At 40.9% G+C, this 24,710-nt stretch overlaps 1 protein-coding gene across 13 annotated transcripts; it reads left to right on the forward strand.

Annotated features, from left to right (window-relative positions):
- Positions 1 to 514: 514 nt before the first annotated feature.
- Positions 515 to 24,393, forward strand: LOC136444641 (transcription factor RFX3-like). 13 transcript variants are annotated; one of them, XM_066442303.1, is made up of 17 exons: positions 515 to 639; positions 7,914 to 8,095; positions 9,000 to 9,192; positions 10,592 to 10,695; positions 11,039 to 11,184; positions 11,649 to 11,690; positions 12,753 to 12,788; positions 13,160 to 13,341; positions 15,309 to 15,434; positions 15,961 to 16,198; positions 17,716 to 17,965; positions 18,391 to 18,488; positions 18,863 to 19,012; positions 19,462 to 19,670; positions 20,098 to 20,251; positions 20,755 to 20,806; positions 21,935 to 24,393. In XM_066442303.1, exons 2-17 carry the CDS (start codon positions 7,933 to 7,935, stop codon positions 22,063 to 22,065), a joined length of 2,274 nt encoding a protein of 757 aa, XP_066298400.1. In that variant the 5' UTR covers positions 515 to 639; positions 7,914 to 7,932; the 3' UTR covers positions 22,066 to 24,393. The 13 variants fall into 13 exon arrangements, with proteins under 13 accessions (XP_066298400.1, XP_066298401.1, XP_066298396.1 ...); XM_066442304.1 differs by lacking the exon at positions 515 to 639 and adding an exon at positions 647 to 960; XM_066442299.1 differs by lacking the exon at positions 515 to 639 and adding an exon at positions 2,992 to 3,110.
- The last annotated feature ends 317 nt before the right edge of the window (positions 24,394 to 24,710 follow it).

Here is a 24,710-nt window from a genome sequence, read left to right on the forward strand (position 1 = left end):
CCGTCGACTCCCGCTTGGCAGGCGACCACACACACCACCATCCCTGTCACTAGGTAAACAACGCTGTTACATGGGAGGGTCCCACACGGTTACTACGCACTTCATCAAACCAATTTACGCCAGCCTCCTCCAAACGTCACGTCATATAACGCTAATATCCCCTTACATAAAATATTCCACATTAAATCCGAAGCTATCCCGAAAGACGGGGTAAAACCTCCCTCTATCCTTGCTGACGTCACGCATTCCCGTCCTCTTTTCCCGGTCGCCATAGTGATATTCTGTCTCCCGTCCGCCATGATAGGCAGTCGTTTTCAAACCGCCGCACCGCTAGAATCCATACGCCGCTTCGCACTATTTTTCGATCGTCTTAATCTATTCTTTTCACCTGCAGTTCGGAAATTTTGTACAATTTGGACAATTTTGTGAGAAATGTTATACAATAAAATTTGTTGATGTAGTTTTGTGCACGATGAGAGGAGTTTTGTGGTGAAGAAGGCGGTGTTTGAGTGGCGGGTAGGCGGAGTGATCCGTGTTGTGTGTGCGTGTGTCGCCGTGTGGCAACAGTTGCCTTGGTTGTGTGCGCCATAGCCACCGTAGTCACGGCGACTGTTTCCCGCCAACAACACCAACCACAAGGTGATTTTCCTCCATCCTCTACTCCCACTACCGCACCGCGCCACTACCGAGCATGGGGCAGCGTTGTACGGGCGCCGCACGCGGCCATCCTGGCCAGATTTTCCTTCGTGATGGTTCAAATTTTTTCGAAGGTGTTCTCCACAAAATGGCGCTGTTGTTTTTAGCGGGTTAGGCTGGGCAGGGAGGGAGCGGGGCGGCAGTTTTGGCGGGCGGACTGCCTCAGTTTTCTTGTCGCGATCTCGTCTGCGGTCCCATGCTCGGTCGGCGGTGATACAGTAACAACCATTGTGATTGTGCTAACCTATTTCCTCAACTTTTATCGTATGTATTGTTGTAAATAATGTGTACATTCCTGTGTGTGATCTTAAATGTTGTCTAACGATTTTTCTTGGTGGTAATTTGCGTCTTTTTGGTTCTTCGAAAATGGCAGTTTTGGTGGAGAGTAATTAATTAGTCATGACGTGGTGGGCGTTGTGCTTCAAGTCGCACGCACCTCTCATTCTTTTTCAGAGAAGACAGTAACCTTCGCTGCAAATTCGGTGGAAGAAAATTAAATTTATGACTTTGAATTTTACCAGTTTTCCTGATGTACCTGAGTACAATGTAGGTGTTTGTTTAGTGGTAGCCGTTATGTACTGTAAATAATCTTATTTTCACCTGTTGGGTGGGGGCTGTTTATGTTTCTTATACGGTTTGTGCATAATTTATCAATCTAATTTTTTTCTAAACGGGAATGCAGGAAGTGAAGAATGTATACCCTTTTCTTCAATTTTTTGTGACTTTAAGTGTTTGTAGAATATGATTTATTACTGTGGCCTTCAGTGCCCAGTGACGGTAATTTTCTTCATAAAATAAATGATGTATATTCTGATCAGTTGAAGGTTGAAAATTAAAGTAACTGGACCACTGCCCGCCGGATGCTGATTTTGATGATTTCTCAACATTATAACTACCCACTCAAGCAGAAGTCCTGATCGTTATATGCCGTTATATGCCTGAAGGCAGTTGTACCAGTCGACCAACTCCAATAATCTCCAAGCAGACGTTAGAGGGAAAAATTGTAACGTCTTCTGAAAGTACTCTACCCTAACTATACTGTCCGAAAAACCATAAGACTATTTCCATCCCCAACATCTGCTTGGAGATTGCAATTCCAATATTGATATTGAAAAATTGTCTACAAAACGTTTTTCAAGATGTTCAAAAATGTGTTGAGAATTTCTGCAATGGACTCATTGTCAAGATTGCACTAAATTACTCACTCACTCAGGTACTGGAAAAAATTATGACTGTTGCCTCGATACTAGTACTTTTGGCTGTCCCCGTCGGTTGTCTGATTTTGTTACTGTATTCATATGTGCTCGAAAGTCATCTTCATGAGGTTGCTGATTGAATTTCTGTGTCTAAATTCTATTATCTGATATCTACTATCAGAGGACTGGCATTTTGCTGCTGTTTTGTGAGTGTAATTATTCGTCTGAAGCCAGAAAGTTAGGTTACATCAGACACTCAGCCCATTGTAGACCTACATATCCTAAACTTCGATGAATTAATTTCTCATTTTGTGTGAAAGTACTGCCTTGTCTATACAGCAGACAAGGAGCCATAGTTGTCTGGAAGTAGTGGAAGTTTATTCACAAGGGAACAAATGGTCATTGTCTTGAAGTGGACAATGTCCATTTGTAATTTGAAGTTGGGAAAAAACAGCATTTTTAAAACTAGTTTATGATTGTTAAACTGGGACCAGATATAAGAGAGGTATTTTGATCCAGAGATTGTGCATTTAGAACTCAAGTTTGCTCAAGCAAGGACACATTTTCTTAGATCAACTTCAAAATGACCATTGTGAAACCTTGTCAATTTGTAATGTCTACATCTCTAACTTTGAGTAGAGTTCTGAATGATTATACAGTTCTGTATACAGTTTAAAGATGGTAAAATTTCATCTTAGTTTTAGAAAAAGAACATGGCACAATATAGCAAATTCACACACGCATATGTTTTGCATTAAGTTAGATATAAGGTTGAATGATGATATTTTGACAATGTTTGAACTTTGAGTTTCAACTGTCCTATCACCCAGTTATGAAGAGGACCACCTGTCCGAACTTCAGTCTGTTTCACAAGGGCTAATTTCAAAATATTTAAATTCCACACAATTTCCAGTGAATTGTTTCTGCTATCTGCACACTTGCAAGTTGTCAGGAATTTCACTTGCAACTTGGAGAAACTTTTCAGCAAATTTCCAAGAAGCCATTGTTCCTACCCTACTTGGCTACTACAACAAAAGGTTTAGATTAGTATACTGTCATTGTGATTCCCGATGCCCATCCTGAAATTTTTAATCTTGTAAACTTGCAAGTTGTCTACATTGTTGTCTGCTATCTAGAAAATATTCTGCAAGTTGTAGCTTGCAGTGGGTATTTGGAGCTCTGCATTCAAGTTTCAACAATTGTTGGTCGGAAGATGCGGTAAGACGATAATCTCGTTCAACTTTTACCAGAAACATTAATGATTTATGTCTAGTAATGTAAATGCTGACTAGTTTTGCCTTATTATTATATTAAGAAGATAAATAACTGGTCTGTGACATTTGAGTACCCCCCTCACACAGAATATTATTGTCATATTCATATAAGTTTTCATGAGACCTGTAAAAATTTAGGCCATAAATTTTATCTGTTATTGATTTGCTGTTAAGTGTATTATAGCTCATGAATTTTTCATTGCTCTACGCCTTACCATTGTCCTCAGGTACAATTGACAATGCAATTGGCTGCTATAGAATTTAGATGTAAAGGTGTGTTTGAAAGAATTGGAAAAGGTAACAGAAGTCATCTAGAGAGATGTTGAAATGGAATCCTGTTCAAGTTACAGTCTCTCAAATAGTTTGGAAACAGTTGTATGTGCGTTATGGTCATGTCAGTTTAAAGTTTAAACAGAACCAGATGGGAGATCCTCCTAATCAAAAAGACATCTGTTTCCAAGCAGCAAAGGTAAACAGACAAAGGTGACTGACCTTGAAACATCACATTTTTTCTCAGTGACCAATGAACAATGAATGGGTTGCTAGAATTTCTATATGGAAGGTGAAAGAGTTAGCTGCAGGAAAAAAATCTTCACCTTGAGTTCGTAAGAACAAATGTTTCAGTGTATTTTTTATTCAGACTGGGAACAGGGAAGGGCATGTTGATTGTAATGACAAATATTTTATTGCAAATGAATCCACAGTATTAGCATTGCATGGCAGAACAAAACCTAAACACAGCATTCTGCTTTGGATTTTTTTCTTTACCTATTTGGATTGGTCTGTGAAGATTGTAAGTTGCAGGTGGGCATTTCATGCCCTTTACCTGTATTGCTTATGTGGGTGTATCTGCTTGGATGATTTTGCGGGCCTTGGTTATTACAACATAAGTGTTCCTGGGCCACATGTAAAGTACCCACCAGTCATATCATGTTCTCCCTGGTTCACTGCGACTTTGTACTCAGAAAGCCCCAGGGCTAAAACATTTTGTCCAAATGTCAGCCATAACTTGATCCCGTTGCTAGGCGACACACCGGTGCCATGGAGTTGTTTTTCAAGTTTTACCAGGTTGCCAGGATACCAGCTGGCAAGCTCAGTTGCCAGCCAGATTGTATAATGTAAAGCCATTAAAGGGATGGGTGCAGGTATACAGAAACCATAGCAACAAAGGACTGACACCTGGCAACAGACACACCTGTGTTTGTGTGATCATGTGTGGGAGAGATCGAAAAAGATAGTTTTGTTCTTTTTGGCGCCCAGAGGAAAGAGCCTTTACCGGGAATATTTGCTGCGTCAACATACATGCTTCAACTTAGTTCAAGGTGTATGATTATGAAAGTATACTATGTATTTGTAAATGTGGAAGTCAGCCTGCAATTTTGTGAATTAATTTTTTGTGTGAAAAAAGCACGCACATAAATGTGTTGATGATGATTAATTTTCTTCGAGGTCATTCTGGTCATTTATCAAAACTGAAACTTGGGCCACAATAGTTGGGAAAAAACCATTAATACGGTATTCATAGAATCATGGTTAAAAAAATGCAAGTTAAACTTGCTTCACCCAAACTGCAGTCAGTTAAAAGTTCATTAGTATAAACATAGATAACGGTAATCATCTATATTTTCCTTGTACTTGTGATCTATGATATCTCTTTTCTGAAGCTTCTCAAATTATATTTTTGGGGCTAATGTTCAACAGGTACAAAGAACACATATATACATGGTCTACCAGTAAAATAACAAAATGACATGAAAGGAAACACAAAATATGGCAACTGTACAATAAATGAAGTTGATTATCAAAAAATTCAGACTATGAATGATATGACTTTGCTAAGAAAGAGGAAGGGGGGTCTACATGTTTCCAAAGAAGCACGATTTCTGTCAGCATTAGGCCGCTTGCAAGTTATCAGATGAAAAATAATGAAAGTCAGACCGAGAATAATTTTGGATTGATGAAATCGACAAAAGACCACTCGAGTTGGCTTTGATAATTGATCTATTGTCAGATTGGAGAAAATTTTTTTTACTTTGATCTGGGTGATGATCACTTTGTACATTGAAGATGTACAGTCAACATAAAAGACAATGATACTTTTACGATCATTTTCTACTGCACGACATCTGTATTCTTTGTCAGGACCGTGCAACAAATTACTTGGAAGGGCATTTCTTCCCATTATTAAAATTTCTTGCCGCTTGCACGCACATGCCTGTCTTGGCCAACAATGCAGGAAATGAATATTCATTAATCGATAATGTCAAGAATGCCCCCGGGAATAGAGAAGGCTTCGTGAGAGAGTTTAGAAGGAGCGAAAGATCACAGTTGTGAAGATGATGGAACAGGAAGGACTACACATGGCAAACTACTCTCTCTTAGGACCCAGGTATGTTAAATGTGTTTGTGGAAGGGATCCCGGTTGCTATGGCAATGTTTTCGCTCGGAGTTAAGGAGATTTTTGTAAGATGAAACGATGTTAAAGCCCTATCTTCCAGTTAAGATATTAGATTATTGCTGGAATAGCATGCAGAATATTGTGGAAAGAAATTGCTTAATTGGAAATAGAGAATTTTACAGATTATTACCTGTAGATTTTCTACAGATTGTTACCTTTAGTTTTTCTACAGATTATTACCCTTATTTTTTCTACAGCTTGTTACTTGTAGTTTTTGATACCGTATAACATGACCTCACATGCCCCTCCCCATGGCCACCAATACTGAAAAGAGAACCATGTCTGTTGGGATCAGGTCCTTTCAAAATAGCCTGGAGTCCAGTCTTCCTAGCTTTAGTCCACTTCCAACGGTTGCTACATTGAGATAGTGACTATTGAAAGCGGACTAACGTTAGCTAGAGCCAGACTGCACCCCATGCTACCTTCAAAATGCCAAGGACTAAAGGAACAGCTGTACCATTGGTCAACATTTACTCAGGGTCTTCTGGTTATATGTAAAACAAACAGTAACAGATTTCACGTTGTTAGTTGAAGGTGGTATGGTTACTAGTGAATCATATGTCTGATATTTGCTGCAGTTGTTAATGGTACTAAAAGTACAGGATAGGCAAGTTGTACATCATAAAATGCAAGTATATCACTTTTATGCCAGTTTGAGAACAATGCTTGTGGCACACCTGGTATTAGGCATGTACACTGCTAATGTATCAGAACATGCTTATACATGAATGTATTTATGTTGGTAGCTTTATTCTAAATTTCTATATATTGCATTAAAACAAATCTTAGACACTTCCTTAAAAATGAAAAGGAAATTTTCCTACCAGATCAATTTTCAGTTTCACAAGAAATCTCAACAACAAAGACACTGCGGCCCATTACGATCTCTTTAATACCAGGATTAGATGATAATCTGTCCATTAAATGCATCATGAAGGAAGCAGAAGGACTCTTAATTTCTAATCCAAAATTATCCTCACTTAAACGTCTTACCTAGCAATCTTTATGATATTTTATGTAACAATACTAACAGGTGAGACAATAAGATTTAAGAATTGTTGGTGGAGAAATAGATTTCATTTGACAGATAGCAGTTTTTTTCTAGAAAAATATGAGTATGAGAGTGATGCAAGGGAGCGGAGTGACTGATCATGAAGGGGATGTATCGTGTAAATAGAATAATGTGACGTGAATATGGCACATTCTAAGGGAGAAGTGATGGGCAGACAAGTTACAGTTGAAGATTGTGGCCATCTGTGGTAGTTTCTAATCAATAGTATAAATCTGTTTCTTCTAAGTGTAAGAGGCTGTACGCTAAAAGTATAAACTATAATGATGACATAGCACCGCTGTTTAGAAGAAAAAAAACCTGGCCATCAAATAGATTTAGTCTGTGTGAATGTGATACTCGTTTATATACAGGTTCATTCTCAGTCACTGATGAAAGTGGATACTGTCTGAAACGTCATAAGAAAATTCATCCAGCTGCTAGATTCATTTTGGATTTAAGTGATGTTTTACCTGGACATCTGACCTTCCTCGGCGAATGTGTACTGATCATAGTATGACATCGGGATGCCCTATGTTCACCTTAAAAAGTCAGAGAGGAAGAGAACCAGGTGGTTTTACATCCCCCAGAAAGGTCTTGCCTTCAGAACTAGCTGTGGTATTACTCTGGGATTAACATTGTGTTTGTAGAATTTCTGAGAAAGGACGTAAGGTGATCATTGACGGCACAGCGGTCTCATCTGTATGTCCGTAAAACTGGTACTAGCACGTTCCTACGCAGTGATTTGCATAGGTCGTTCACGTCGCACGTGTGTGGATGAATTCTTGGTAGTCCTTCGTGGCCAAAGAGGACTGTCTGCGTGCTCATCACCGGGGATGTGTGACCTTATGAGGCTTCAGAGACCAAAACCTGAGGCACGGAGACGTCCACACTTCGTACATTGTTGGTCCATCGTCTGGATTGCTGTTGTGTTCTCGCTGTCCTGGTGTTCTCGCTGTCCTGTGCAGCAATGTATGAGTATAAAAGTAAAAGGTAATAGCCAATGTGACGCCAGGCACAACGGTTAGAGCGTTAGACTCAGATTAGTCAGAACCAATAGGTTCCAGGTACGGACACTCAGTGTGCCCATGGGAAAGGCATTTTACAATCCTGTCAAGAAGTGTGCCAAAAAAAACCCATGGATTTGATATGCCAGTATGCCAACATCTGCACATTTGCCTGGACCAAGATCTGTAAAAAAAATTTGTTAGTAACCGATTGTATGTCTTGTGTGCTGGCAGGTTTCACCGCGGCTGTGGGATGGCAACACAGCCTTTCGTGACAGACATGGCGGCAATCCAGGCGACAGCAGCCCCAGCCCCGTCGGCCCCCCAGGGTGGTCAGGAGGGGACCACCAGTATCATCCAGGCCACACCCCAGACACAGCAGAGCTTACAGCAGCAGCAGTTTGTACAAGTCTCAAGTGAGTACCGGAATCAATGTTAAACCCCGTATGCCCCTTTTTTGTAAGGCGGCGGTAAGCTATGTTGATTCCCCGTAATTCGAAGGGAAAGCTATCTTATTCCCATAATTCCTAGCGGAGTAGCCAAATTTTTTAGTAATTGCTCTCCTGAATTTAGAGTAATACGTAGACGGCCTACTGAATTTAGTGTGAAACGTCGGGAGCCCCCATGCGGGCCCTCGGTTGATAATTGTTCAAACATGCCAACATTTTATTCAATTAAGAAAATGGCAATCATGGTATTGGAAACACCTGTTTATCAAACTGTTTGACCTGACTAGATAAGGTGTGCAGTACACTGCATTTCCTGGATTTCTCAACAGTTTTGTCATGACACGACCTTTCACCAACATACATGTATGTTCTGATCTTTATTTTTAAACACCACATCTCAAATGCCAACATAATATGCTGTACTGTGACGTCACTTCTGTCTTTCCTTGCATCGCTGTTTTTGTTCTCGACTGAGTACGGTGTTATCACCTTGTATAATGTTGTATTCGAAGCCAGACTTATATTAGGAAGAATAAAATAATTTCAAAATGCTACTAGACTCTGTTATGATGATGCACCACTTTTCCAATCTCTCTTTCACATTTTCCTTACCATTACACCTATTCATTCTTGACATATGCATGTTGACAACTTTCTAATATCATACAGTCTTTACAAAAGACATTTTCCTTACAATCTCATCTAATCATTCTTAACATATCCATGTTGACAACTTTCTCGGAAAAAGAAGTCGAACCCAGTAAGTAAGAATTTAGACTAGAGTAGTTACCTGCTATATTGTTCCGTCCTTTTTCATGTTACATGTACTTGCAATTAACTTTCCTATTTCTGCGTGCACGTGACTGAGCAGCAGCGGGACACGTGATTGTTGCAGGCGATAAGTACGCTGACGGCCAGCTGCAGGAGGGTAGCGGGACGGGCGGCGGGGGCGACACGGTCAACCTGCAGGCCTCGTCGCAGCCCCAGGCTGTCTACGCCGGACACGTGCAGTACGTGGAAGCCAGCGATCCAAGCACAGCCAATATCTATGCCAATGGAACTATGTAAGGGTGTGATGTGGGCAACGATCTGTAATCATTGGAAAGTGGGGAGGTTGAAGGCAGCTTTAGTTCTGTACCAAACTTCTTACTACATGTAGATGCTTGTCAAAAGTACCTGGTCGTCAAATTACTGTAAATCTGAAAATGTTTGCATTGGCTGTATGTTTCTCAGTTACTTCTCCACAGTGAATGAATGAACGACACTGCAAGTATGCTTTTGCAATATATTACTACAGTAACTGTAATACAAATTCTTTCAACTGGAAGGTAAATACAGAGTGAAAACTTACTTTCTGCTTCTACTTCAAAATGAAGTCTCTGTGAAAATAGGTCAAATTCAATTTACAGTAAGCTTACAGTTAAGTTATTACATTGTAAATTGCAAAATGACAACATTTTTGGTACATGGACTAGAGCTGCAGTGTTCCTCCTCAGTTTCCTGCTGCGTGATTCGGTAATCCTGTGATTGTGGGCAATTTAGTCGTTAAAGTGTGTTCCGTTGCGCCGTTTGCTTCAACTGTGTTCCTGGTTTGAGCTGGGTGGACTCTTGCACTTTTAACTATTCCAAGAAAGCATGTGCTTTGTTACTTAGGCCACGCAAACTTCATTCTTGGGATGACATCCCCAATAGATACCAATTCTGATGCAAAATTGTGAAATTCTTTTTTTTTTTGCCATGTGCTCATTTGGCAACAGTTTTGTGGTACATGTAATTTCATGAAGCCTTTACAGTGGACATTTTCACATATTGTTTCCCATTTGAAAAATTGGTGCAAGAGGTTTGGTTAGATAGAAGAAATATGATGATGGCTGTCATCCATAAAATGTAGTTTTTGTGGCCTAAACACCATACAGCATATCAGTTAAGAGATGTCCTCTTTTAGGTCGATTCTTTCTCTTCTTTATCTGAAGCTAGTTTATTAGATTATCCTGCTGCTTTCCCCATTAATCTCCTATCTCCCCCACTATCTTGGTGTTGAGTGCTGTGGTGACTTTTTTAATGCCATAGTACAGGGCCCGACCAAAACAATGCCAGAAATGTCTAGTGTTTCGTAGTGTACCTTGTCTTAGGGCTGTGTACTGGTACACTGTAACTTTACCTGTAAAATTGTTAAGGTACAGGTCCGGACCTGAACACCAAGTGTACCTGTAACTGAGATTTTTTTATCGTACACAGCCCTATTGCATCTACTGTTGTGCTGCACCATAATGTTCCCGCTGTAGGGTAGTATGTACAAATGTTTCAACAGAAAAAGTAGTTGTCTGTGCACATCGTGAAAGAGACAATAGAAAGCTTCCTGCATTAGGCTTGCTGTGTCGCACCACCCCATTGGTCTGGCCCTGTAGGAAACCCTTCGTTTTTTTCTTCAACCTTTGTTTCTGCTGTTCATCACCATAACAGCCCAACCACCTATGCCTACAGCGATGCGCAGATTTACACACAGGCGGGGCAGACCGCGTACTTTGACGCTGGACAGACAACGACAGCAGGTAGGCAGCAACTAGGTGTGTGTCGCTTTTTTTTTTTTCTGCTAGTTACCGGACAGTCATGTAGTATCTTGTATATAGATTCTTTAATGAAATATTCTAAGCAGGGAAATGGAACATACAGATTGTAGCCACCTTCTTTTTGTAAAGTAAAATTATTCAATACTATGAGCGGACAAAAGATGTAGACTTATTCAGTTTGTTACAATGTAAGCATAAGAAAAAGTTTTGCTTTCATGGTGTAGAAAAATGTCACTATATAACAGCCTTTCAAGACTTTGTTATGTTTTCGTGTAGTGTCTGGAAGTTAGAGTTGAGGTTGAAGTAGTAAAGGTTGTGCTGTGAATCTCACAAACTTCAGGTGTGGTCACCACCCTAACGTCAGGAGCCATGGGGGTTCAGCCTGCCCAGGCGACAGTCAATCCCGCTCTCCTGGCCACGGGAGGAACGTACATCATACAGGGCATGGACCACAGCCACCTCGCCCGTGCACACCCGGGCGCATCGGTAAGTCCAGCAAACTCAACAGTCTGCCCCTGATCACAACGGAGGGAAACCCTAATTCTTTCAGGTGGATAAGACTGCTCACTTGGCAGAGGGTGGAGACGAACATACCCGTGTGATCCTCAAAATTGACCTCTCAACTTCCTAACCTTTTGAATTTGTTCAGTCTCTTTTTCTGCAATGATAGATACAAGTGTAAATTAGCTTTTTAAGTTTTATCATAGGCAAAAAAGATGTTTAATACTGAGTATTAGTTACGCTAAGATAAAAAGGTTTAATAGAAAACATCATCTATTGTATAACATTTTTGCTAGCATTCTTGTTCTTCCTTTCTTATTGGAGTTATTCTTTTATATCAAATACCCCTCTGCTAACTCTAAACAACAAGCTAAGAGGGATATGAATAATTTTTGCTAGCAGTGAGCGATCATTTTTTGGACCATCCCTAAGTTCTTATCTTTTCACAGGGCCATCCTGTCACATACCCCACACGGGCTTCTCCTATCACGGTAAGATACACTCCGCGGCGGACACTAACTAGTAACTACCACTCCTTGTACCACATTACTGAGCACCTAAGCGTTGTATCCATCTAAAACAATGTTTTTATCTAAAGCATAGACTTGAAGTGGTTGAGTTATGTGGTACAATGTACTCATAGTGGTTTCAAACTGGAGGTGATGCGTAAGATGTTGTTGCGGAATGGATAATTTTACCAGTGGGCTTTGATACGAGTGAGTCTACAAACTCTGCTGATCTCACCGGAGAAACACCATCCAAAAAACAACCAAAATCTTTCAAAAGCACAATCATTATTTAAGTGTAGGAAGGCAAAAAGGAAGGAATATTCAAGAAAAGCAACACACTGCTATATTGTCTGTTCACGGAGTAACTTACCACATAGGAGAAGTGTGCTATGTGGGAGAGTATATACGCACCACACGCAACCATTCTTTCACAAGAAGCATGCAGTTCTTTTACCGCTTTGTATCCATTCAATTGCTTATTCCTCTCTGCCAGTAGACCATTTTGGGTGGTTGCTCTTTCTGTTGATCATAACATCACTCTTGTAAGTTTATACATATACATAATGTTCTGCTTGGCTTGGTAGTACATATCTAACCACATCTATTGCATTGTTGCTCACATGATTTCTTCTCTGCATTGCCTATGCTGCCACTGTAATTAAGCTTTACCTTGTTTATGCTGCTCAAGTTCTGCTCAAAGATTGTTAACCAGCTGCACATCTTTCTTCAGCCAGCCTCCACACATAGCTTTTCCTTTTTACCTTTCTGGAACAGGATTATTCCAAGCTTGAGTATCAACAACCCATCTTAGAGCTTTCAGCTTTTTAGATAAACAAGAAAAGACTGAACAGTTATCTTTTCAGTTTGATTTGAACAAAAGCGATGCCCTTTCCCAGTTTCTTGCATAGCCTGTTTTGTTTTTGAGGTGTCTCAGTTTGACAACGAAAAGTGCCTTTCTGTTTTTCCCTGGTGCTTTGCCGTGTCTCCTGTATGAAACTCTTCGTTCATTCACGCAATCTCTCTTTTCCTTCTCGGTGAGACCAGCGGGATTTGTGGGACTCCGTACAACAAAGACCGCTGGTGGGTATGAAGTTAGATATACATATGTTTTCCTGTGGTTGTTTCATTTTTTTTTTCAATCATTCCCCCTTCATATTTTGTTCTTTTTTTCTGGATTGAAAATTCATCCTTTCTTGGACATGTAGGGAAAATTGTTGCAACTTAAATGGTTGAAAGAAAAGTAATTTTGCTCCTTCAAGAGTTCTTGTTTGTTTGATTTGAAAACGAAGAGAAAAAGCTAGACATGCATGGTAGTTACTCATGTGGTAGTGTTTTATTTGTCTTTCTTTTCAAGAGTGTGAACAGTTATACATGTAATTTCCTGAAAGACATTCAGTTTCTCAGTAAGATATGTTGTAACTTATCCAGTTGAACGCTATTTCTGTCCTCAGATACAATGGTTGTTAGAGAACTACGAGACGGCAGAAGGCGTGAGCTTGCCGCGCAGCACGTTGTATAACCACTACTTGCGGCACTGTCAGGAACACAAACTGGACCCGGTCAACGCAGCGTCTTTCGGGAAACTCATCCGCTCCGTTTTCCTGGGGTTGAGAACACGTAGACTAGGAACAAGGTTTGTACTTCTACCATTAGTTTTAATCAGAATAGGAAAGATACAATGTTATTGGGTTAGACAGTGGGGTTGCTACAAGAATATATAACAATAGAATGATTCATCTTTATATATGTCAAGGCCGTATTTTTTTTAGTCCTTTCAGAAGAAGCTGTAGAGTTGTTGGTTTTGCTCAACCGACTCACCTATGAATCGTCAAAACTCAAACTAACATCTGTGTGCAACAGTTGTTGTATTTCTATCAATTTCATACCATGCCAAAAAAAACATGTTGTTAAGTTTAACCATAGAACATTTGCTTTCAATAAAATGTCACTGCAAATAGTTTAAAGAAATTCAATTTCTCGGCAACCTGGTCATTTCCCGTAAAGCCAAAACAAATAAATCCTGATAGTTAATTGATTTATGATGACAAATTTAGCATCCCCCCTTTTTATTACGATACACATTACAAAGAAACCCTGGTCAAAGTGAGTTGGCCGTCAGAAAATCCCTCTGCAAGTCCTAATGATAATGGTTTACTATTGGACATTGTTGTGCAAACCCTCTTTTGAAATTGGTTTGGTTGCTATGGCTTCGGACGAACTCTCATTTCTGGGTGCCTGAGCAAACAGTGGGTACCACAGTGATGCTGCTATGGTTTGCTGATGGTAGAGGTGATACAAAGGTAGCTAATTACGCCTGGCCAGCTCCATACTTAAATCTCCTGACGACACACTACCCCGTCAGTTACCTTCTATTCCTCTGCACCGGATGTTGGGGTGAAAACTCCTCAAACTTGGCTTGTTACTGTGCTTGGCAAAATTTGGGAGAGAATGGAGATTCAGTATCGCAACCCTAGCAAGGAATTCAAGAAAAAGAAGAGGTGGGACACCAAATGTTTGGAAGGATTTCTTATCTTGTTTGTTCATTTGAATTGTTTTGTTTTTTTAAAGTCCAGTATTAGGGTCTTTCAGTATGACATCTGAGCAATGATTTGTAAGAATCCATTGAGTGTTCCATTGTAATGTACTGAAGTTGCAATGAAAGAAAGGTACCTTCTAGATTATAATGCTCAGGGTTAGAACTCATTCTAGGGACAAGCTACATGTAACTTACATAGTTTTAAGTTCTTGTCTTCTATAGAGGCAACATACTCTGCTATCAACTGAAATTTAAGTAGCGAGAGTCTGCTTAGATAAAGTATTTTAGATGTATTCATGTCTAGAACAATGTGTATTGACAAAAGTATGATTACTATTTTGATGAATATTAACTACTTTGTCACAGAACGTCAAAACATATGTTGATTAAGTGCCAAAATTTAAACATCCTGGACAACTTAATCTTTTTAGTTTCAGTAGTTATAAAGAGTCAGATGCCAGATGCATAGAGACATGTACTATCAAACTCTTGGCACAACACCTGGCAGCTTATGAAGGAACTGCATGATCTTGAGGATATTATACTATAGTGTTAGCAATTATAGCCAATAGCATAAGACGTTAAGATTATTGTTGATGATTTTTACCACTTTTGTAAATCCTGTGCTATGTCGATCCAAATTCACTAACCTAGGAACAGTCTTCACAAACTAAGTTAAATTCTAGTGTTGTTGTGCAACACATTTTTTGATAACAAGAAAGATACATAGAAACATCATTAATTTTAGTAGTTACTTACATTGTCCTGTTGATTAGTGTATTTTCATGGCAGGATTATGAGCACAATCAATCTCCGTTCTCTCACTTCAGTCTGAGCATGTGCAGATGTGTTTAGAGGATGGGCAGGTGACCGCGTGCCGCCTGGCGACGTTACTGACCCTCTATTCTGTTTGTACCGCCCCAGGGGGAGCTCCAAGTACCACTACTATGGCATCCGCATCAAGCCGTCGTCGCCTTTGAACCAGCTGCCCATTCTGGATCAGTCGCCACCCGCCACCAGTCTCAGGTACTAACTTTTATCCTTTATATTTTGATGCTACCTAGGGGGAACTCCAAGTATCATTACTATGGCATCCGGATCAAAGCCACCTCGCCGCTTAACAGACTACAGGAAGACCAGGGTCACATGGCCATGCGACAACAGCCCATAAACCAGGGCAAGCGGTACATGTAAGTAACAACAATGCCACTCCCCAGTTCTGTAAGCACAGCTCGTGGCTTACCGCTCACCACCGCCACCAATCACAAAAGAACGACACGAACGATCGTCCGCTCCTCCGGGGTAGGGTCGGGTGATTCTCCTGCGGGTTGCGTGGTCCCTGTGTGCTGTGCGGTTGTTGTGTTTTGTTCTGACTACTAACACATTTCAGTGGGGCTGGAGTCTTAACCACTAGCACTCCTTACATTAGCCTGGTGCACATTCTTCAAACACATAGACGGTTGTCTATAGAGCTTTTTTCATCTCCATGTGCACTGGTTAACCCTGCGCCCGCTAAGGTAGTCGTGTGACACGGACTGTTGGTTACCGGGTTATGCAGCAGGGAGAAGGTTAAGCTGTTGGACAGTTTCTGATGTGATAGAAGCTGGGAGTGTGTGATGGTTCCTCTTAGTGTAGAAGCAATTTTTAAGTCTGCACTAGATGGCCAATAGTACTGATGACCGATGTTGATGTACGTTTTTCTCGTTGTGCCTGAAGGTTCAAGCCGACCGTCCCTCGGCCTGAAGGAATCGGTGATGTGGGGGCGGACCAGGCGGCCAGCGGTGCGGGGGACTCGAGCCAGTCGCAGCAGCAGCAGCACCAGCAGTTCCTGGGCGACGCGTCCAGCGCCCTGCCCACCTTCCCCGAGATCAGCACGGCGTCCGATCCCGTCCCGAGCGGGGTCACGGCGGACGATGTCAAGACGTTCCAGACTCTGTACAAGGAACATTGTGAGGTCAGTTGAGGACAGATTGTTCACCTACCAAACCATGGATTCCTTTAAAAGATCGACTTTGTTTGTTTGTATGCAGGTTACAGGACAACTCAGATTATCTGTTATATTGGGGGTTGGTTAGGTCTTCCCCTTAGAAGATATGAGCAGAACAAACTGACGCTGTGTTGTTTGTATGATTTTTCTAAGGTTGGTCCCATGCATTGATAATACAGTATATGCCAATTATTTGTATACCTTTTTTCTGTATATTTCGTCTTTCTGTATAGAATTCCAAAACACCAAACCATTTACCATTCACTCAATTGTAAAAAACAATGCATATCTGTATAGCCCATAATCGTAAAGTTCGGGGTATTGTATAGAATCTTGTCCGATTTTATCGTAAAATGACCCACAACTATAGGCTAAATTTTGGATTTGAATTGTTGTTTCGGGAGTGGGGACGCCGTCTACCGTTCAACAATCACATTCTTTTGTTACTCGCTATTGTCATGCTTGCAAACAATCGATATCGGTGCCTTTGACATACGGTGATCTCATTAAAAACCTGTTTTTCAAGACTCAAGCGACGAAAGTGAACAAAAATACGAAAAGAAAAACACGATTTTTGTCGGAGCATTTGAGCCTCTACGCTGTATTTTGCCGCGATTTACAGTTATTTGTGGCCGTATTCGACGGAGAACCTATTCCTTACATTCTTTCCCCGTGAAAATCCTGCTTATGTAGCGTAGATGAATCGTATTTTCCGTCGCGATTTCAGAAAAAGACGAAGGTCTGGTGACGCTGGGCGGCCATCTTTGTTTACTCATTGATATGCATTTTTCTATGCGCTGATTGGTCCGCGTCATAAAAACCTGTGCTCTGATTGGTTGACTGTAAGATTTCACGTGATCAACATGCGGCGGGAGTTTTTTATTTGGCAGGAGTTTCCCACGCAGTTCGGGCTTATCTGAACAAAATGGATCGCGTATTTAATCCAATATGGTGACGTTAAGATCGACGAAAAGGTCGGATTGTACTTTGATTAAAATTGTGCAAAATAAAGTTGCGATATCGTTAGTGTAATTGTGTGTCTTGCCCAAAATCCAATTCGCCCCCCCCCCTCCCCTCCTTCGGGACGTCAATATCGCTAGTTCGGACAGTCGTATAGTTCGGGGAGTCGTATAATTTGCGCTGACAAATGGGCTATACAGATATGCGGAATCTACTGTATACAGTCAAGCCTGTCTATAGTGACCACCGAGAGATAGACGGCCACAACAGACGGGATTCCTTATTCTTGGGATTTTCACTGAACACCTTTTTAATCTTCTGTTTTTGTTCCCGTGCCCATCGCAGGCCATCCTAGATCCAGGATTTTTAATGCTTGGGCCAATGGGGAAAAAATGGGGTCACCAAAAAGTGGCCAAATGGCCAAATAAGCCTTATGCAAGTGGCCAAATGGCCAAATAAGCCTTATGCAAGTTTGACTGTACATGTTTTTAATCCGCTATTTTTTGCCCCCGTGCCCATCGTAGGCCATCCTAGACGTGGTGGTGAACCTGCAGTTTGCGCTAATCGAGCAGGTCTGGAGAACGTTCTGGAGGAACCCCACGGAGAGCGGGGAGGGGCAGAACGACGCAGACATGGAGAAGAGACTGACCAAAGACAAGCTGTATATCCTGTGTGACTATGAGCCGGTGTGCGCGTTCATGCGGTCGTGTGATCACGTGTTCTACCAGTCACTAGTGGAGGTCCTCATTCCTGATGTACTCAGGCCCATTCCAAGTGAGTCTGGTTAAGATGTTCTGTTAGAATAAATACACCTGGATTAGGCTTAATTTACATCCGAGTTTGCTAGGTTAAACTCTTCAAGGACTTGAACCGGATAGAAAAATATACCTTAATCAAGATAAAAAAATCTTGATCTTCTGTTTTTGCACCTATGATAATACATTGACAGCTAGATACATGCAATGATATAAGGGAGTGGAATATAGTGAAATTTGTATGACAGTGTACAATGCACCACATCTGTCTGAATTGAAGTTTGTAATGAAGTATTTGCCAATTTATTCATCTTTGGTATGAGAATTTTGATCCTTCTTTGTGCATGCCATAGAAACAATGCAACTGCTAAAAACATCAGACCTGTACATAAAATTACGTCAGGAGACAAGTTGTTCTGTGCTGACATTCTGTGTTGTCCCCAGGTGCCCTTACTCAGGCCATCCGGAACTTTGCCAAGTCCCTGGAAGGCTGGCTGTCAGCAGCCATGACCAACATTCCAAAGAAGATGGTGAAGACCAAGGTAAGACATAAGCATTAAAGCAGTATCGTGAATAGTTCCATCTGGATGGTAAATCACTGGATTACAAAGTTCCTTGGACAGAACCAATGTTACTATTGTATGGATCAGAAAATCTACTTCAGTGATGAACCATGGGTGAGGAGGGGCTATAAACTCAGTTTGGCATGTGGGATAGCGTTCTTCACACTGCAGCAGCAACACCTGCAGTGCAAAGTAGAACCAATTATTACTGCCCTATTTTCATCTGAACCTTTTACTAAATTCTAACTTCAGAATGGCAGAAGACCAACAAATTGTATTGTTCTGGCCTAAGATAATATAAGACAAGGAAAAATAAAATAGAAAGCTAACCCACCCTCCATTGTTGCCCACAGCTTTCAGCAGTGAACGCGTTCTCTCAGACGTTACGGAGGTACACGTCGCTGAACCACCTGGCGCAGGCGGCCCGCGCTGTCCTACAGAACACCTCACAGATCAACCAGATGTTGAGCGACTTAAACAGGGTGGACTTTGCACATGTACAGGTGAGAAAAGAACACATCAGCCCTTAATTGTATCTTTATATGTTTATGAGTCTCAAGTATTGTCAATATGATTGTGTGTCCAAAGATATCTGTGACAGTGTTGTGTACTACAAAATTTGTAGTAGCTTGTGGTTAGGGTTGTTAACTCAGAATCTTGAGGTTCTAGGTTTGAATCCCTAACAGGTCGTAACATTGTGCCCTTAGGAAATTCACTTGACCTCACTCTACATAATAAAAATTAGTACCCATCTGCAGTGAGGGACATTCTTTTGGATGGGACAGAATTCCTGTGTTAAAAGAGAGCCACACCTTAAGCACGTTAAAGAACCCACCACACTTATGGATAAGTAGGGGTTAATCCCTGTTTTACGCAGCTTCTACTTACTAGTATTGTACAAAACTGGTGTGTCAACTGCTTATTTCCCATGTTTACTTACCCTGTTCCACAGGAGCAAGCATCGTGGGTGTGCCAGTGTGACGATGCGGTGGTGCACAGGTTAGAGCAGGACTTCAAGATGACCCTTCAGCAGCAGAACTCGCTGGAGGCGTGGGCCGTGTGGCTGGACAGCGTGGTCAACCAGGTCCTCAAGCCGTACGAGGGCAGCGAGACCTTCCCCAAGGCAGCGAGACAGTTCCTCCTCAAGTGGTCCTTCTACAGGTAGGAAAGCAAATGCATTTGTCATGTAGGTTTACATTGCTGTACATATGAACTTTATTGTGTGCAACAGTGCAAGGAGTATGGCAACAAGTATTTTACATGTTCTAGGAAGGATACTAGAAAATTAGGCCAAGCCAAAAATTAGATTGGAAAAGTGCTCTGAAAAATACAGTCACTGTAATGTGTGTATCACTGACAGGCATATTTATGACTAACATGGCAATTTATTCTTAAGTATATTTTAAGTCCCACTGCAACAAATTGGTACTTAGTGCTGCTGGCTCACATGAGTTGTTCAGACTTTTCTGTTCTTCAGGGTTTAAAAAAAAAAGATAGTAGTGATATTTTCGCTATTCCTGACTCTCTTCTAACTTACTGTGTTTATCCTTTTATCCATGATCGTCCCCGCCCTACCCCTCCCCTATAGCTCGATGGTGATCCGTGACCTGACCCTACGCAGTGCCGCCAGCTTCGGATCCTTCCACCTGATTCGCCTGTTGTACGACGAGTACATGTTCTACCTCATCGAGCACAGGGTTGCCGCGGCTACGGGAGAGACGCCCATCGCAGTTATGGGTGAGGTGGGTACAAGGAAACCGCTAGGCTACAAGGGTACTACTGTTGTATGTACTTCTTGTATAGTCTATCGTGTTGAAGCTAATGTTCAGCTTTTTCCCAGTCTAAAAATATCGATGCCAAAACATGCTGAAGTGTTGGAGAAACCACTGGTGCTTGTTGACATTGCTAGCACCATGTTCCTCCTAGGATCTCAGACTTTATAGAGTTGTGGTGACTTGGCAGTATGAAAATACTGAGACTTCAATGCAAAGTCCAAACAATGTTACTTTTTTGTCTCAGTATTCACATTTTGTTGCTGCCACTATCATGTATTGTTCTGACTCTTTACCAGACTGATATTTGGTCTTTGCATGTCTTAGCATTTCTTCTTATTGCTAACTGTTATAAGACACAAGTGTGTCAGCTTCAGAATAGATATAGAATGAAAAGAACATTTTGTTTCATTCCAGTTTAAATGCTTGCCATGTCAACTGTTTTCCTGACAATTGCTTTTTTCTTCTTCCAGTATCTTCACATGGGTTCAGAGTTGGATTGGGACGAGGGCATGAGTGAGCAAGGTTCGCTCCCGTCCGTTGGCTTGCTATCCAATCAGGACACGTCTCCAATCACTGATCAACCAATCAGCACTGTCCAACCTGTGTCCCTTGACCGTCTATTTACAGATCTGTAAGAATATTTAGTATGAACGGAGGTGTACAAATCCTTTTCCTTGATCTGATCGCACGGCTGATTTCTGTTTTGCAAAAAAAAAAAAAAAAAGCTCTCGCAAGGTATGTCTCCTCATCCCCACATTTGCTCCATATATGTACCTGTAAGGCTGGCTCAAGTAACTCATTTTTTTTACATACCACATTCTGTATTTTTCTAATTTTTCTTTGACCTTTTTTGCCAGTTTTTGTTCAGAATGTTTTCAAAAATCATATGGGGAAGGAGTGACATCGTTTTTTGTTTGCATGGCATTCTATGAGAATGTACCGTTTAGAGTTTACCCCGAGCCTGTCCAATACTGGGTTGCGAACCCTTGTTGGTAGGCGCAGATGGAAAAGTGTGTCTGGTCAGCTTGCACGTTCCCTTTCCTTGATTCCCTTCCTGTAGTAGCACAATTGCAGCATGCAGCATCATGCACATCATCAGCAGCACAGCATGCACATCTCACCGTCATCGCACTTCCTTGTCACATCACAAACATTTCATTCTGCTCTGCTTAACATACAGAAAGGGACACAAATACTTGTAGTCACAAATACTTGTGCTGCTAAAACATCCAATGGTTGTCTAATGTCAATGTAAGAATTTGTACCAAGCCATTTTTAAAAGATTTTTCTTGCCTAATTTTTTTGAACGCCACACCTATTTATTTTCTTGGCTCTAGGACATTGTAAAGTAAAAATAAGGGGTCAAGATGAAAACAAAGGGCTGGGAGGAAAACTTAAATTTTACTATTCTCTTCGAGTCTGTCTACTAAAGTACAGACTTCCCACACAAATTCTGTTTTCATGCTGATATTTCAGTTCAGGATTATCTTTTTAAGTCCGAGAGCCAAGAAATTGAATTGGTGTGGTCTCATACAGAGATGTTTAAAAGATTGGCCTAAGTTTTATATATATATATGTAGATTATCAGGTGTTAAGATTTGTGATTGAGAGTCTGTAATACTGAAGACTATTCTGTGGTTGTTCTTCTAGAGAGTAAACTGCTGGAGATGAAGGAAGGTGATGAGATCGAGGAGGTTCCCCAGCCGGGCACGTCCTCCGACTCTGTCCCCGCCCCCAACGGCACCGACGAGCCGAGCATTAAGATCCAGAAGCTGAACTAGAGTCCCCCACAGTCGGCCTACCGTAGAGACAGGACACTTCAACTCTGTAGCAGGGCTGTCTCCAGATTTAACTTTTTTTTCCGTCCCACTCATTGTTTGGGAGACCAGATTGGGAGCCAATGGTGTTCATTTGTTGTTAAATCTGTCATTTTAACCTTGGAAGAAGAATAAGTTTTCATCAATTACATGTCATGAAGTCAGTTTTTCGGACGGATGGGACAATATTTTTTGTCTGTCCGACAAGCAAATTTCCGTCCCAGGACGGAGGGACGGGTCCTGGAGACAGCCCTGTTCAGTATGCAGCTACAGTAGTGGTGTTCTCATAATGCAGGCAGTTTTGATAACAAGTTGAGCGGACCACGTCCCCTTCTTTTTACCTCCCCTTTCCAGAGCTTTCTGCAAGTATTTTCATTGGTGCTTTTTGTAGCAGCTAGTTGCCTATTTGCATGTAGCACTAAGGACGTGTGATAGTTTATCTTCAGTCAACGCAGATGTAATATAATAGCTGTATTGAAATCAGACTATTTGCTGCTCCTTTGACTTTTCCATACTGCTTGTACAGCATCCTTGCGACAAAAAAAAGTCAAAACTAAACATGGATTTTCGTTTAGTTTTTACTTATTATTAATTGTAATGGATAATTTAAGATCTGATTGCCTGAGCCTTTTTGGGAACATTTTCTAGTTGGTGTCTTCTATTTGTGATTCGGATTACAGTAATTTTACAATTGTACATTACCTACATAGGAACAGCGCTGATGTGAATTTGTGTGTGATATTCAAAGTTTTATCAATACTGTGAGTTGCTTGTCTTGAAAAACCTTTTTGGCAATGTAAAGCATTCTGTGCATATCACTTGATACAAGGAGAGATTGTTACAAGCAGTGTGGACGAAATCACAACTTTTGTACTGTTTATAAAGAATGTGTCCTATAAATAAAACTACAGCAACACAAGTAAATGGGAACAAATCTAATCCTGGCCAACAATTTCATGACGGCCAGTAATTTTTATGAGTGATTTATTTATTTATTTCACACTACCTGTAAATCTGGTTGGAAATGAATTGACTGTAAAGAGTAGTGGATAAGAATTTTTGTTTTTCATTTCTTTAGGTGGTTGTTAGTTTGTGCGGTCGTAGAACTGATTGTAAGTATTTGTATACAGTGCACAGATTTTTTGTGACATGGGAAATTTATTTTTTCCCTTCCTATTTGTAAACAAGTGTTTTTAATATTCATGTTTTGGTCTGTAAATTGAATAATTCAACAGTGTAATGCACAACCACAGAGGGGCCTTTAATGTGGCGATATGCAAAAACCATTAATGTAGCATTTTTGTGACTAAAGTAAGGAAATTCCTAGGAGTTTTATAGTGTTTTCGTTTGCTAGGAAATAGTGTTTTAGCAACATGTAGAACTTAGGTAGTTATGTGTTTTTTTGTGCAGCATTATATTGTGTGGTTCTGTGTGTTATGCTTTATCAGATGTATAGTTGGCAGTCTTTGATTTGTATTTGTTTGACAACGTTTTATAATTTATTTGCAACTCCAGTGAAATTTGTTGGATGTTGGAAGATTTTGGATGTTGTTTTGCAGACTTGTCACACTGGTGTTCCGACACAAACAGTATTTTCCACAAGAAATGCCTTTAATTTTGACGACTCTGCTAAAACAGACATCTGTACTAGTGCTAGCTAGCTAGCTTGTTTTCTTTTAGTCTGCAATGCTTCGAACGTAGTCTCTGCAGTCACATGTTATTACTTGTATTGATTCACAACAAGTTACACGGAGGAAATAAAATGGTGCGCTGACCAAAACTGTCACCACAACTCTTGCTAAAATCCAAACCAAGGGTCCGGTCATATTAGTCGCACAATGGCAAACTGACGGATGCTTTGTAGGATATTTCTGCATGTGTCTTACAAATTTCATCTGTCTTGTTTTGAAAAAGGATGTCCTTAAAAATTTCATTTGTCTTAATACAAAAAAGGATGTCCTCACTAATTTCATTTTTCTTGTTACGGAAAAGGCTGTCCTAGATCCTTTAGCTTTTGTTCCGTCACAGCCTGCTTGAAAATTGTACGACATCAAAATTTTACGACGAATGTGACCGCACCATGAACGGCAAAACTAATGGGAACAGCATAGCTTAATATATGAATAGGAAGAGACAAGCAAGCAGTTGTGGGAGAGGTTTTGGGAAGGGTGGTTGAAAGCTATTTTTGCTACAATCTTGACAGAAAATGAGTATGTTTGCACATCAAGCAGTAAAGGTTTTTGTAACTACAGCTCAAAGAGAGTGGATTAAAATATCACAAACAGAACCTTACTGATGTTGTTTAGTCCGTTCTGAGTATGTGTTCAATTGAAAGAGATGCACATGTACAGTTAGCCTGGAAACCATACCATCGGGAGCTCCCTGGTATCACTATGGCGCTGGGAGTGGTGCCAACCCGCCCAGACAGATTAGCTCGCTCGGGGGTGGGTTTACGGGCTTGGCTTAATCAGTTCGCTCTACGGAGAAATGATAACTCTCTATACAAGCTAAGAGGAGAGGCTGGTAGAAATGGATCAATATAGTAGACTGGGCCCGGTAAAACACCCCTAAGCTGACCAGTAGAGACTGGTGGCCAGGCTAAGGTACAG

Source organism: Branchiostoma lanceolatum, chromosome 11, assembly GCF_035083965.1.
Source record: "Branchiostoma lanceolatum isolate klBraLanc5 chromosome 11, klBraLanc5.hap2, whole genome shotgun sequence".
Taxonomy (NCBI): domain Eukaryota; kingdom Metazoa; phylum Chordata; class Leptocardii; order Amphioxiformes; family Branchiostomatidae; genus Branchiostoma; species Branchiostoma lanceolatum.